At 44.6% G+C, this 15941-nt stretch overlaps 1 protein-coding gene across 5 annotated transcripts; it reads left to right on the top strand.

The window, feature by feature from the left end:
- The first annotated feature begins 2196 nt into the window (after positions 1-2196).
- Positions 2197-15722, top strand: TTLL12 (tubulin tyrosine ligase like 12). Of its 5 annotated transcripts, none has more exons than XR_009756035.1 (13): positions 2197-2445; positions 4306-4469; positions 5408-5606; positions 6540-6699; positions 7431-7564; positions 8957-9033; positions 10006-10122; positions 10874-11104; positions 11922-12033; positions 12621-12822; positions 12924-12980; positions 13130-13280; positions 13903-14041. XR_009756035.1 is itself a non-coding variant. In XM_061564451.1 (13 exons), exons 1-13 carry the CDS (start codon positions 2278-2280, stop codon positions 15011-15013), a joined length of 1956 nt encoding a protein of 651 aa, XP_061420435.1. In that variant the 5' UTR covers positions 2197-2277; the 3' UTR covers positions 15014-15722. The 5 variants fall into 5 exon arrangements, 2 of the variants coding, with proteins under 2 accessions (XP_061420435.1, XP_061420437.1); XR_009756036.1 differs by having other exon boundaries at positions 12924-12971; XM_061564451.1 differs by lacking the exon at positions 12924-12980 and adding an exon at positions 14862-15722 and having other exon boundaries at positions 12621-12772.
- The last annotated feature ends 219 nt before the right edge of the window (positions 15723-15941 follow it).

A 15941-nucleotide genomic window follows, 5' to 3' on the forward strand; every position in this document is an offset into this window, starting at 1 on the left:
TCACCAAAGGGTTAAGTCAATAAATTAGCATGTTAATGGAAGATCGCAGAGCAGCAACGAGGTGGCTGTGTTAGTGTGGGAAATTTCACCTGTTCATGTAAAATCAGAGAGCTGAAAATAACAACTAACATCGGAAGGTGGAAGGATGGGAACATGACCTCTCTTTGCTTTGGAATGATGTGACAAAGCCCCATTATGATTGTGATGCAGATTATGCCAAGTGCCATGCTTACTGGTGACCTATGCAAATGCATATGCAGCTATAACGCTTTCTGACGTACAACTTTGCATCAATTGTGATCATCACAACGAATTCCATACCTGTCAACCCCTTATCAGTGCTAACCTTATTACAGACCAATTCAGACCTTATTGGTCACCCCGTGCCCCTTATACATCTCAACGTTCATCCTACAAAGTCCCATTATATTACTCTTTGGTTCTTTCGGTAAAGTCACGTAGGTATAAAATAAAATATTTTTTTTTAAATTTCTACCTACGTGACTTTACTGAAAGAACCAAAGAGTATGGATCCCTGCAGTCACGAAAACTTCAAATCCCATTATATTATTATGTTATTTTCTATTTCCGTACACACACTTTCCCTTTAGAGCAGTGTTATTGACGAATAGATTTGTATATTTGTATTTATTAAAAAATAGTAGGGAAGCACACCCATTGGCTAAGCACCACATAATGTTAACTACCTCGCGCTGTATACAGAAGGTCGTGGGTCCGATCACGACCCTGACGCCTGCTGTGTATTTTGAGTTTCTGTCTCATCATCACGGTGGCTAGGAGATGTTAACTACCTCGCCTGGTCTACAGCAGGTCGTGGGTCCGATCCCGACCCTGACGCCTGCTGTGCATTTGGAGTTTCTGTCTCACCATCACTGTGGCTAGGAGATGTTAACTACCTCGCCTGGTCTACAGAAGGTCGTGGGTTTCGATCACGACCCTGACGCCTGCTGTGTATTTGGAGTTTGCGGTGTCTCTTTCTCTCTCCGTGGTCGAGTGGATTCTTCTCCGGGGTTTTCCCTCCACTGTGTAGAATCTCCATGCGCTTGGAGTATTTTGGCTGCTATCACACATGTCAACCAATACGGTTTACCCCGTATTCTTCTCCAGCGAAATTGAGTTTTCAGGTCCAATACGATAAAAAAAACACATTATTTTTACCTATTTGTTTGTGTTTCTCCCTTGTGATGGGACTTTGCAGGATGAACGTTGAGATTTATAAGGGGCAGAGGGTGACCAATAAGGTCTGAATTGGTCTCTAATAAGGGAGGCACTGATAAGGGGTTGACAGGTTTGTGCCATACATTTCCACGTGCTGATAAGCCACTTCGTAGAGCGATCATTTGCGGCCTGTGCGCTTCAGAAATATATATAGCTCAGTGAGCCTTACCTGGTAAAATAAAAGTGTCTCGTTTAGTTTAATAGTTTTATTATTTGAAAATAGTAGTGCACCCATCTTGCGTAGGGAAACACACCCAATTGATAAGCCGCTTCGTTGAGCTATCATTGTGCCCAGGTCGCTTCTGAAAAAGATATTAATGGCTCTCAGTAGGCCTTACCTGGTCAAATAAAACAACAGTTTACAGCTCAATTTAATAGTTAACATTTTCATTAAAATAACTATAGTAGAGCAGCCATCTTACGTAGGGGAGCGCACCCATTGGCTAAACATCGCATAGGGAACTTATCGATTCTAGATTTGAAGCTTTCGTGACTGCAAGGATTCATACTCTTAGGTTTTTTCGGTAAAGTCACGTAGGTAAAAATAAATAATAAACATAATAGAAAAAAATAATAAAAATAAAATTGTATTTATATTATTTTTTTTATAATTTATAATAATAGAAATAAAAGAATATTTTTTATTTTTATTTTTATTATTTATTTTTACCTACGTGACTTTACCGAAAAATCCTAAGAGTAACTTATCGATTACGTCACTGCTATAGCCTTCTCACCCCTCCCCCACCCTTCCCCCCACCCCCCTCCTCCCACCGTCACCACTCCCACTCCCCTCCTCCCACCGCCCCACCCCCCTCCTCCTACCGTCATCGCCCCTCCCCCCTCCTCCCCCCGTCACCGCCCCACCCCCCTCCTCCCCCCGTCACCGCCCCCCTCCTACCCCCACAGACACCGCCCCACCCCCCTCCTCCCCCCGTCACCGCCCCCCCTCCCACCCCCACAGACACCGGCGCTGGGGCGGCTTCTTCTCTGCCTGACAGAGCGGACGGCGGCGGGAGCTGTGGCCCTAAGCCGCTAATGGCCGCGCCCGTGGCGCACGTGGCAGCAGGCGGCGGCGTGGAGGAGGAGGAGCACATGGAGGAGGCGCAGTACGAGCGCTTCGTGGCGCTGCACGGCCAGGCGCTCGTCTCGTCCGGCGTTCCGCGGCTGCTGTGGCCGCGCCTGCACCACAAGCTGAGCCATGAGGTGGCCCTGCCTGACTGTGTCTGTCTGCCTGTGTCTACCTGCCTGTGTCTGCCTGCCTGACTGTGTCTACCTACCTGACTGTGTCTGACTGTGTCTGCCTGTGCCTGTCTGTACCTGCCTGCCTGTGTCTGTCTGCCTGTGTCTGCCTGCCTGTGTCTGTCTGTCTGTGCCTGCCTGCCTGCCTGACTGCCTGCCTGACTTGGCGGCGTCTCGCCGTCGTTGAGCGACCGAGGGCCGCCGACGTTGTGGACGTGGGGATCGTGGGACCTTCAGCAACGTCGCTTCAGCCGATTCCAAACCGCACGCAAAACGTTGGGCCAATGTTGGGTCAACGTTGGGCCAATGTTGGGTCAACGTTGGGCCAAATTTGGGCCAACGTTGGGCCAATGTTGGGTCAATGTTGGGTCAACGTTGGGCCAATGTTGGATCAATGTTGGGCCAATGTTGGGCCAGTTCTCAACTGGGAACTTTTTTTGGTGGGATGCGTAGAGGCCGCTGGTATCCACCGGCTCTGTATAATTAATGGTTTTAACAAATTAATCGGCTCGTTTGTTAAGCCACTTCTGGATGAAGGCCTCCCCACGCCTTAAGATATCCCTCGCCACTGGATTGAACTTGTCAGATTCATAGCCACGTCAACATCACTATTTTAATAATTATTCATTCTGCTGTAGTGATGATCATTATAGTCGTAACTGACATCACCACCAGCAGGGTCATTGCCATCATGCAAAAACAAACGTGATCGATTTACGCCCAACATCCCAATACTAAATCATACTTTGTCCTGTGGACTACTGCACCCAATTTGGTTTAGAAACATCGCCCCCTAACTGAGTACACTTGACGAGACCCTCCTTATTCTTGGTTCTTTCGGTAAAGTCACGTCGAAGGGAAATAATAAAATAATATAAATATAAAACAATAAAAATCATCACGACGTTTCGACTGCAACACAAGCAATCATCATCAGGTGTGAAATCCACAGCAAGAACATGTTCTTATTTTCCTTCTACGTGACATTACCGAAAGAACCAAGGATATGAATCCCTGCAGTTACGAAAGCTTTAAATCAAAAAGAGACCCTCTTTGAATGAGGTGGGAGATTTGGTGAGGCTTTCCCGGGTGAGCACGCGTAATTATAAATAACTTACTCGCATTTTTGCCCGTCCAAGGACGGGTGTATTGCAGTAAATCTGAAACTTGCAAGCGAAAAGCAGACCGCGACATGATATTCATTGAATCAATGCGTGTGCAATTTGTAAGGGCGCGGTGACACAGACCTATTTCATTTAAAGGTTATAATCCCTTGTTCACCATGACGTCCTTTTTACTTTGATGTCTCAACAGCGTTACGGAGATCGCGTGACGTGAGGGTTCTGCCTTTGTCGTGAGGGGTGTGAGTTGACGCCGAGGAGGGGGGAGGAGGCGCTTCGTCCCCCCATGTGGAGTGACGTCACCCGCTAATTAATATTAATGGGGGGGTGTCCATTTGTAGGATGTCACCTGCTCATGAATATTAATGAGGGGGGCTGGGTGATTATAGTAGGTATGGTCATAGTTAATAGCACCATTATGTTCACTATCACGTTAAGAATATCAAAAGCATCATGGTGCACATGAAAATGAATCGTTGCCATGATAATTAGTGTAAATAATATGTTCATTAGCACCATACACAATCACCATAATGACATCCCCGTCAGATTTGTTATTGACAATGAAAGCCATTCTCATTGTAAACACCATCAGGTGATTAATTATTGACACCACCAAAACCAATTGCCATTTTTAATGAAATCCTTAATAATTGTGGACTATTGATGCTTATGGGTCAGCTGTTCAACCCGTGTGTGATAGGTGTTCGATGCGGGCGAGGTGTTTGGAGTCATGCTGGTGGTGGAGGAAGGCGATGGAGATGACAGGGACTCGGAGGAGATTAAACGTACAAATCCCGGGGAGCCTCCAAGCTACAAAGTGATTGTAACACGGGAAGACGGCCTCTCTGCTTCTGACTCCAATAGGTGGGATACAACCCGAGCCATTGAGCGTTTCAAATACAATTTAGAGCACGTGTTGTGAGAATGACTGCCCGTTTGTTAAATGTCGTTGCTACAGTACCGTCGATATTTCGGTGGTTTTTACGCTTAAGATTGATTTTTTTTTTTACATCTTGGCCAAGACGATAGGAATGTATTTTTAATTCCTCCAGAGATCCTGTCAATTGACAAAATTGAGGGTTACGGTTTGAATTAACCGTAGTCTAATTTCTTGTTGGTACTTCTTGATTCAATTAGCCTAAAGCAGGGGTCGGCAACCTACGGCTCCGGAGCCGCATGCGGCTCTTTACGGGCTGCTTCTTGACGATATGTACGTATGTACAGTATGTACTCAGATGCATTGCGGCTCTTGAAATACTGAATTTTGTACCGAATTGGAAAGAAATAGCTCTTCTTGTTATTTTGGTTGCCGACCCCTGGCCTAAAGGTAAGAATTGCATCAAACTTGTGTAAATTGATTATTTACATATAAATAAAAATAGTGTTTGGTCCATTGGTCTCTTTGACTTTCCAGACCAATTTTCAGCAACATTTGTTTTGGCAATAAAATTAGATCGGTTCCCACCTCATGGGTTTCATTAACAGGTTTGTTAAATGTTACTGGGTTGCCAGATCCGATTGGCCAAAGCACTCAATCTTAACGATGGGCACCTGTGCAACACAAAAAGAAACATTGCAGAGAAACCTCTGCATTATTGTGGAGAATTATGGTTAAACTCATATATAATCGGTACTCCGTTCTGTCTCCACATCTAAATAAAAAATACTTTTAACCCATCAGCCTAATGGCCTTCCAGACCAATTTTGTCCAGCTTGCACAATTTTGACGCACGCATTGGGAGCGAAATGACAAATTTTAATGGACCAATGATAAACACACGTGTCCCCTGTTTTGTGTGCAGCATCTTCCTGATCGACCACGCGTGGACGTTCCGTGCCGACGTGGCGCGGACTCAGCTGCTGGAGGTTCCGGGGCTCGTGCACCGCATGGCGCAGCTCATGGGGCTCGACTTCCACGGCGAGGTCCCGGACGACGACACTGTGGACGACGTGCTGGCACAACTCTGGCAGTACAGCCAGACCTACAGTCTGGCCCACGGGGTGAGGCTCGTGCACACACCGCTCACACGGCACAATGGGGGGGGGGGGGAGGCGCAGGCCACAGTAGCACGGACAATGACGTGCACAGCCAGATCACTTGTAGCTGGCGCATAACTTTCTTTACGTTGTTTATTGAACGGTAGCTTTGGAAGTAGTTTGAACCAGCTTGTGTTTGGGCACACAAAAGAGAAAGTCGCTTTGAAAAGGGTCACCGAGATGCCTAGTGGGCATTTAGAATACAGCAAATGATTTTGTAATGTCAATTTCCTGCTGAATAATGCAGCTAAATTTAGTTATGTCATGTTTGGGAAAATGTTGAACGCATTATCAACCCGTCAAGGGTTCAAGAAACGATATGCATACATCTTCATATAATAGAAGGACATTGACTGCATTAGGAAAATCTAAATCCTCTCTTCTGCTTTTCAAGTATGGCCTTGGAACTTCTATTTATTTATCTTGCAATGTTTCAGCTATGGGCTATGTGGCAGGTTGTAATTATCTTTAAATGTTACTTTAGTTCACAATATAAATAACATATATAATCAGCCCTTTAGTAACCAAGTGTTGGATGAAAGCCCTCCTAAGCTTTATTGGTCATAGGTTATGGTTTTTTTTATACTATACTTAACAATGCTGACCAATGTGGGTTGGTGAAACAGGGCAGGGGTGGTTGGGGTCCCAGAACGGCCTCAGGTATCACTTGCCACCGGTGTTAGCCTTAGCCAGGAATCAAACTCGCCTCGCCTCGCCTGGTCCGTAGTGAAGTGCGACAACCACTGCATCACCGCTGCACCCAACCTTAGTTAATTGCAATGATATTGCCAAATGCATTGACAGGTCACGTTGAAGTAGATGTTAGTGATTTAATGCATTTGTGAATGCTCAAAGGCCTCAGACTGGCTTGTATTTGACTTCCTTTGGAGGAGGCAGTCGGCAGAGGAGAAGGTGCCCGTGTGGTACATCATGGATGAGTTCGGCTCACGAATCCAGCACTCGGACCAGCCCACGTTCCGCACCGCGCCTCTCTTCTACCTGCCGGAGCAGCTGGCTTACACACTCCTCTGGCCTGTCGTAGATCTGGAAAAAGGAGGTGATGCTACTGACTGAGAGGATTTAACCACGCTACTTTTACAGCCATTGTCGCTCGTCCATTTCCAACACCGTTGTACAATTCATTGCTCATTCACCTTTAAAAGCTACTTTGTAGCACGTCACCGTTGTCAGACAGTGCATTATGAAAGTGGAAATATCTTAGTTTTTTAGAGACGTATGCTAAACTTCAGTGCACGTTTGCATTTCAATAAAATATTGGTATCAAGTTGTATGTATATATATACAGTCCTTTGCCATTCTAAGACTGTATGATGGCCTCCTCATGCCGCTGCAGTTTGTAAGGGTTATTTTATTAGACCATACATCACGTTGGTCAGTGCAAGTCGGCAAAGGGGGGCATAGATGTGGGAGCATAGAAGTACATCACAACAATGTAATTAGCTGCACTGCCATCTGCTGCTCACCACGTACCTCTGCAGAAGCCTATAAGAACCGTTGTCCATAGTAGTCGCCCATCCAAGCACTATCCAGGCTCAATTCTGCTCAGCTTGAAAGATCTGACAAGATCTGGTGCAATCACGGGTGATCTGGGCATAGACCAGGCTATACATATTTCACAGTTATTCTTTTGACAAGATCAATGAAGCTGTATTTGACGATTGCAGTGTACAACTTAAAACAGAACAGGTCAGTTCTCGATGCAGCCTACAGCAGAACGAAAGCGTTCACGCCGCCGTTAACCCTCGCATATCCGTGGCTCGTGTGCAGACGAGGTGACGCGGGACTTTGCCTACGGCGAGCGTGATCCGCTCGTGCGCACCTGCCGCCTGTTGCCGTGGAGACAGGCTGACCTGACGCACGTTCCCACGCACGTGCTCGTCCCTCCGCCGCAGTCCTTCGAGGTGACGGTAGCCCTCCTCGCTCCGATGTGGCGCGTTGCTCGTCAACAATAGTTCCGGCTGTGTGCCGTCTAACTTTTATTTTGCCTCGCTCCATAGAATCGCTGCCCCCATCTCCAGCAGCGCAAGCACCACCTTCTTAATAAGTCAATTGAATTAATACATTTAGAATATGCATGCACCTATATGGATTATTTTGCTTTTCAACATGCGTTTGTTGTCAGCAATATTTAATTGGCAGTACGAAAGCTGACATGTAGCTGTAAAGGTAAAACACATTTGCAAATTGTCTGTTGGCAAGATTTGCCCAACCGTTTTATGGATTGATCTGGTTTTCAGTACGGCAAGTCCCTGAATGCCAGGCAATTATATTGCACAACCTTGGTTCATATTGGATCATCTTTGGGATGGACAGAACCTATACATAAACTTTTCAACCTATTTTTGAAATGTAGAACGTACTTGAATCATGAGCATAATAATTGATTATGTGATTGGTGCCAAAATTACTAATTTATAATTAAAGTAGCAATATGAAATGCATGTCAATTATATGTGATCAAATATTAAAGGCAGCAAAAAATACAATAACTATTATAATAAGCCAAGAATGTGTGTGTCCCGCGCGTGACATCACTCCACATGAGGCACCCCTCCAGAATAACCATGAGGGGGTGATGTCACTCCACATGCTGCACCCCTCCCCTCATTAATAATCATGAGTGGGTGACGTCACTCCACATGAGGCACCCCTCCAGAATAACCATTAGTGGGTGACGTCACTCCACATGGGGCAACCCCCCACATAATCATGAGCTGAACAATTTTTCTATTGAATATTTCAGATTTACTGCGATAAACACCCGTCCTTGGATGGGCAAAAAAACTAGTATATAATAATTAGAATTACATACCTGTCAACCCATATGGTTTACACGCATTCATGTACAGGGAAATTTCAGGTCCATACGGTGGACAGCCGTTTCAATACGGGCAAATTGTTTTTGTCTTTGTGTTTCTCCCTTGTGATGGGACATTGTAAGATGAACGTTGAGATGTTTAAGGGCACGTGGTGACCAATAAGGTCTGAATTGGTATGTAATAAGGTCGGCACTGATAAGGGGTTGACAGGTATGTAATTAGTTGTGATGTTCACATTTGCTGCAAAGTTGTATAATGTCAGAAAGCGTTATAGCTGCCTATGCATTTGCATAGGTCACCAGTAAGCATGGCACTTGGCTCAATCTGCATCACAATCATAATGGGGCTTTGTCACATCCTTCAAAAGCATAAAGAGGAGCATGAAGTGTAATATTCGTGATTATACTACTATTCCACCATTATGCATGTGTGCAATTATGAAATGAAAAATGTGATTTTCCCTTTTAATCTTAGGCAATTTTCAAGGAAACAAAGGAACGCCTTCCACTGCCTATTGAGCCAGCCGTGTACCCCAAGGACAAAGTTTTTAAGTGAGTTGAGTTCGTGAAAATGAGTTTTTTTTGTAGCACAACAAATAGATGTTACGATATAAAATTAAGAAACGTACCTTCCCTCTTCACAAGCCTCACTATTATGCCAGCATCGTAATTCAGTATTCTGTCTGTAGACAAGTCCGAGGTACAAACATGCAGCCACATAACCATTTCAACTCGGTAGACTTGTCACAAGAATATGAAAATTCGGACATTTTTTAGTAAATCGTTACATTTGTAGTGTTAAATTTCGATTTAAAGCGTTCGTGACTGCAGGGATTCATCTTCTCGGTTCTTTCAGTAAAGTCACGTAGAAGGGAAATAATAAAATAATAATATATCCCTTCTACGTGACTTTACCGAAAGAACCAAGAAGATTTGTGTTCTTTATGTGCTGTGAGATGGCGTGATAGCGCAGTGGTTTGCATTCTGCACTACGTGCCCGGCAACCAGAGGTCCTGAGGTTTACTCTTGGTCACGGCTAACATCAGGGTTGAGTGATCTCTAAACTTGTTCTTGGCTCCTCCCCTCTACCAACCCAAACTGACCAACATGGCAGTGTATGACCAACAACCCCCACCTCTGATACCGCATGGTAGGCCTTGACAAAGGGTTGTATGTGTTTTTTTTATACATGTATTGATCATGATATTTCAGGTTTGGCTATCACAAAATTGATCTTTCAGCTTTGGTGGCCAATTTTTAAATGATTGCCAAATTATTTGGCTGCCATAAAATAAATATCTGTATATAATAGCGCTATATATGATATTGTATACTTTAACTATGCAATTGGTCCAATATATTTATAGTATCTATTTCTTTCATACACATTGCATAACAGGGAAAATAACTGAGTTGTGTGACGCATGGGTGTTTGTGTAAGTGCGCGTGTGGACATATGGCCACGTACACCTGTGTGTGTGTGCATGATGTGTTTGCATGTGCACTCTGCGTGTGCGAGCGCAGGGTGTTTGCAGAGCACGCCCAGGTGCGGGACAATCTGCATCATCCTCGGTTCACGCTGGAAGAGGGCCCTGAAGCAGCTGACATCCTATACCTGTTTACGCACTACAAGGATTTCCGGTCAGAATGTTCAGCAAAACAAGTACTACACGAACCCATTGGTCATTATACGATTCGGAGTTATAAGGAAACAAATAACATCTTCAATTACCATTCACTTTCATACTTCCATTTATATGCAGAACTGTTTATAATAAAATAAAAGTAAATTTGCAAAGCCAATTTTCCCAGTTTGCCCTTGCAACAGAGGCATTGTGTCTCATTGGGTCTATTTCATATCATGGTTAAATAAAGGATACAACTACATGTATAGAAGCTAAATACTCAAAATGCACGTTGATTCTTAATGTAGAGGGAAAAACCGGAGGACCCAGAGAAAAATCCACACAACCACGGGGAAAACAGGCAAACTCCAAATATACAGGCGGGATCGAACTCACGACCCCCTGTATACCAGGCGAGGTAGTTAACATCGCACTACCGCATCGCCCTCATATATATGAGCGGTGACATGTACACAATCGTATGTTTGGGTTTCATGAGATTTACGGCGACGTTTTTGGTTAATGCATCTCATTATAATTACAAGTGTTGCATCAGCTGGAATAATATCAATAAGCTTTTGTAGATGAACCATTTCAGCGTATGTTCCAAATGGGAAGACTACACATGTACACAAACCGATTTGAGCTGCCCTTTGACCCTTACGGTAACCACCAAGCCTGTCCAATGCTGAAAACGACAATCATCTATTGTTGCTTAGACAGTCACGCGTGTCGTGTTTCCGCCCCTTCCCTGGTGCAATCGGCAGCACGCTCAGCGAGGAGCAGCCCTGCGTGATGCTGAGCCAGTTCCCCGCTGAAAGTCTGCTCACGGTCAAGGACTGCATGGCAGCGATGGCACGGATCGCAGCCAGCGCCGCTGGGACGGCCACGGCAGTCGAGAGTGACTGCTCGGGCCACCCGGCCTGGCTGCCGGCCACGTACAACCTGCAGACGGAACTGCCGCAGTTCGTCAGCTGCTTCCAGCAGCGTCAGGGCAGGTCAGTGGCTGCCTGGGGGCAGAGACCCCCTTCCCTCCCCTCCCTCGAAGCAATGCTGAGGGCAAAGGCTCTGGTGGCCTAATTTGAAGAAGAATGATTTCTGCGTTGAGGCGACGCTATGATATATCGAATATGTGTAGTTCCTCTGATTAGCATGGTAGGCTACGTACGGTGCGAAAGAAATTCAACACACATACGTACGACATGAGGTCCATGATAATTATATTGTTAATTTCACGAATATTGTTATACTGTGATTACCGTTGCTCATTTTATGTTTATCTTATTTTCTGACTATGTATGAAATGACAAAAAATCGCAAGCAAATAAATAGCTATTATAATTAATTTAGTACCGTTAAATAAAACATTCCAGAGTAATTGAAAGGATATTGATTATAAGACCTGATATTTTTTTAACTGCCAGCATGTGTGTCATAAGCCTTATTGATTGATAAGTTACCATGATTATACGATTTATGGCAGGCTGAGCTGCAGTTTCAGCATGTTAAAGTAATCTATTTATAGTGGTCATACAGCAAAGCACAGTAACTATCCAATAAAAATGTGAAATACAGTCATAAATGTAAGCTATACTTATTTTGTGATATTCGTCATTTTGTGAAATTATCGTACTTTATCGTGAAATATAATATAACGTGTCACCCTTACTAACAATCTGTTGGAGCTTCTGTGCAAATCTCGCAGAATGTTTTTTTCACAACCGCACTGTGAGTGAAAGTTGTACTGGCTTGCCAGAGGGGTGGTGCTGTATGTCGACATCTGGTCATCGAGCCTCCTGCATCGATTTGTCTCAGGGGTGAGGACAACCACTGGATCTGCAAGCCATGGAACCTGGCAAGGGGGCTGGATACGCACATCAGCAACAACCTGAGCCAGATCATCCGGCAGCGCGAGAGCACGCCCAAGGTGAGGGCCTCTACACTGCCAACCTTGACCCATGGTCCCCGTCATCGTTAACAACGTTTCAGTGTTTAAAAAAATCCACGGATAACAGCTTCATTTATTACTTGGACATAGTATTTTAAAACTACACGGATGACGTTTTCCCAAAACAAATCATTCCCGCTTCCATGCATACGTGTCATTGATGCAGGGCACACAGGATGGTTTGAACAATGAACAGACAGGCTCGTTCATTCACAGTAATTTAACACCTCATTGGCCATTCCTTTCAAGATTGCTGAAAAAATGCATCCTCTTTCATGCTGACAATTGTCTTAACTGTTGCAATTCATCATAGTTGTGTATATAGTCAAAATAGGTTGCTCCATTTCCTCTTTGCTTACAAGGTTTCACCCAATGAGTTTGTTATCTCTTGGCTGTCATCATCAGTCATACTCAATCTACTGTCGGATGATGATTCGTCTATTATTATTATTGGCATTCATTGTCCATCATTTGGTGTTCCTTTCCTGCCTTTTGTATCCATGAGTATAATGTCTGGTTGACCCACCTGTCCTCCTGTGTCTCACCATCCACTCCTCCTGCACAAGGTGGTGTGCAAGTACATCGAAAACCCGGTGTTGTTTGAGCGTGCCGATGTGGGGATGGTGAAGTTTGACATTCGCTACATCGTCTTGCTCCGCTCCGTCAACCCACTCTCCCTGTACGTCTACAACGTCTTCTGGCTTCGCTTCGCCAACAAGTTGGTATCTGCAGACGTGACTGCCACTGCACTCGTGACATCGGTCACATGTAAGGATAATGATGCGCATGTACAAGGCACTTAAATGATTTGGAAACTCAAAGCAGCTTACATCGCATTTCATCTCAACCATTCCAATTTTATGCCACAGTCTCGTCGAGGGGGACCGCCGGAGGCAGCTGTTTCTTTGCGGTACAAGGTGATCATGGTACCGGCTTTCAAATGGGCATGAATCTGTACACTCCATCATGCACAGCTCCTAGCTTCCTACCCTCGGCCTCTCTGCTTCCCACAAGAGGTGAGAGGAGGAGGAGATCGATGGTCTTGATTCTGTGTCTCGGTGCGCACCTGGGACAGGCCCTTCTCGCTCGAGCGGTTAGACGACTACGAGAAGCACTTCACGGTGATGAACTACGCCCCGGGCGTGGTGCTCAAGCAGGTGCATCACCACGAGTTCATCCCACTGTTTGAGAGCCAGAACCCCGCTTTCACCTGGACTGAGGTGCAGGTAAAGTGTTCGCCGCCACCGTTCAAAAAGCAGCTTTAAGTCTCTCCGTGTGTTACAACTGAGGTTTAAAGTGGTTCTGCATGAGCACTGTCTTTTCGGAGCCCAGTGGGGGCACTGTTTCTCTCGTAAAGAAGATCCAATATGAACCAACTTGTAGTATAAAGTTCTGTTGCTGTCGGGGACTAATTGGCAATGGTCCTTCTTCATAGCACTTGTGCCCTGAAGGACATTTGCCCAGAACATCACCTATTATCTACGTTTCCATGAGAGGCAGTGTTATTTATGAGTGTTGTATTTTTTGCTATATAGCTTTCCTCCTAAGTCGGTGTTACTAATGTGGGTTTATTGTTAATTGTGAAAATTGATCCCTAAACTTGGAGACACAAACCAGCACGACAAAGACCATTTTCAAATATGCAAACACATTTTGTCCTGAAATCCACCTGTCGGCCTCCATACCGCTAATTCACACTTCTGGATACAAATGCACGTACAAAAGTGAAACCACCTTATGTGTGTGTTCATTAATTTTCTAAACGTGTTTTATATCTGCATAGAGTTGCCATCCAGTGTGTAACATGACCTCTGATAAGCTGTCGGTGTTTTTTTTCTTCTCTTTCAGGCTGATATTTTCAAAGCCTTCGTCGAGCTGTTTCAAGCAGCTGTGGCCAAACCTGCCCCTTACGGCATTGGACATTACCCACAATCCCGAGCATTTTATGCCATCGACTTGATGTTGAAGTGGGACACGGATGCTAACGGTGATGCGCGTGCGCACACGCACAGCAATGCCTGTGCCACATTCTCAGACATGAATTCACAATATGGTTTTTGGGATGGTGCCATGGTGTAATGGTCAGCAGGCTTCACGGGCAATCTAGAGGTCACCGGTTCGATTTCTTCACACGGCAGTTGAAATAGTTGTCAAGAAATAGTTGGCAACACCAAACAGAAACCTTTTGCAGGGAAATCATGTTTGCATTAACCACGTATACTTGTGTAGAACATGCAAACAAATAACATGCTCTGGTAGTATATGATGGTGCATTGTCTCTGAAACTGATTGGTCCACACCAGTGACGGCTTTCTTTAGAGCCTAGTCTCAAACAATTAGACCAGAGAACGCCAAAAGGCGTACAGCACAAAGCCAATGCTCCATCAGGAGAATGAGAGCTCGGTGAGCAGCTACATCATGGGACCTCCCTTGCCAGTATCAAAATATAATAATAAGTTTGACCCTTTCTGGCAATAAAACAGTTGTGTTCCAATGTTAAAACACTGGGCAGCCTGAATGGATACACCACACTGTCGATTGGCAGGTAGGTGGTGTGTGGTAGACTAAGATGTGGGTACTCTGACCTCTTCCAAGATGTGTGGCCAATGTGGAAGAGTAGGCCAAAGTACCCTCCAGAGGGGCTCTCTAGAGCTCTAGTTTGATGGATCTTCTGCCAGTAGTGTCGTGGCAATAAATATAAGGCTGCACTTTTAGCTTTTTTTTTTCTTACAGCGTTTAGGTGGAGGTGGGGTAGATTTTTCCCATCTCAGCACATGCCTCATTATAAACATTGCTCTGACTTCCAGGTGACCGAATCATGCGACCTCAGATCCTGGAGGTGAACTTTAATCCCGACTGCGCCCGGGCCTGCAAGTACCACCCTTCATTCTTCGATGACGTGTTCAGCACCCTCTTTCTGGACGAGAGTGTGGGGCGGCCTGTCACACGGCTAGTTTAATTGCGAAACCCCGAATATCACTGCAATGACTTGGAGAGAGGCCTTCAACAAGCAGTGGATTCATCATGGCCGATGATGATGATGATCACCACAAATCATGCACAGTATCGTGACACTCATAGAAGTCCATTCGTACAGGTTTTATTTGAAAGTTCAACAGTTTACTCTTGTCTTATCGGCCATACTTCTAGGGTGGAGAGCCTTACATATATTAAAAAAATCCAGATTGTATACTATATGCTCTGTGCTTGTGTTATCTATGTTCTACATCATTTTTGGAATTTGCTATCTTGTATAAGGTAATTGGAAATAATACCCGGCTTCCTCCACCCCTCCAAAAACACAAGGTTCAGCAAAATGTAAACTTCAGATTTTCTGAGAGAACAGAAAATTGTAGACAGTTTTTAAATCTAAATTCGAGGCACAATGTTGCTGTTCATTCGTACTTGTTTTTTACGGAATCAGCCCTGACTGCTACTTCTGAGCCAGACGCAGTTGCTTGCAAATACCATAACATGGGAAAATGCAAACAGCGTGTTTAAGAATGCATGTTGAAATAAAGTCCTTTGGTTATCATTTTCTCGTACAATATACACTACTGAAACACATTTGGGCTTTTTCTTCTCTATTTTTCAGTTTGAGAAAAAAAGGAATCTGTCCTTTTTTGCGTTTGTCTTTAAAATAAAGAAAATTATACAATTTGAAACAACTGTGTGCTGTAATACATTACACTACTGGTTGGCAAATCAGCAGAGGATGGATTACAAGCCGTGCATGCTCATCTGAACGTGTTTACATCTGCACCATCTCATCTGGCTGACGTGTGTGATATCAGTTTTTGCCTATGATCTCCAGTCGGCAACCTGCAATGACCTCATTCCACACACCAAGACCTCAAGATATGGGCACAGCAATGTTGTTGGCCACT

Source organism: Lethenteron reissneri, chromosome 33, assembly GCF_015708825.2.
Source record: "Lethenteron reissneri isolate LAM-NWPU_2019-01 chromosome 33, ASM1570882v1, whole genome shotgun sequence".
Lineage (NCBI taxonomy): Eukaryota > Metazoa > Chordata > Hyperoartia > Petromyzontiformes > Petromyzontidae > Lethenteron > Lethenteron reissneri.

What these genes read in the sequence shown, in the direction of transcription:
- TTLL12 (XM_061564451.1), top strand. Translation starts at nt 2,278, where the DNA reads ATGGCCGCGCCCGTGGCGCACGTGGCAGCAGGCGGCGGCGTGGAGGAG. An exon ending in TTCCAGCAGCGTCAGGGCAG is followed by an intron (nt 11,105 to 11,921) that starts GTCAGTGGCTGC and finishes GATTTGTCTCAG; the next exon opens with GGGTGAGGACAACCACTGGA. An exon ending in TGGCTTCGCTTCGCCAACAA is followed by an intron (nt 12,773 to 13,129) that starts GTTGGTATCTGC and finishes CACCTGGGACAG; the next exon opens with GCCCTTCTCGCTCGAGCGGT.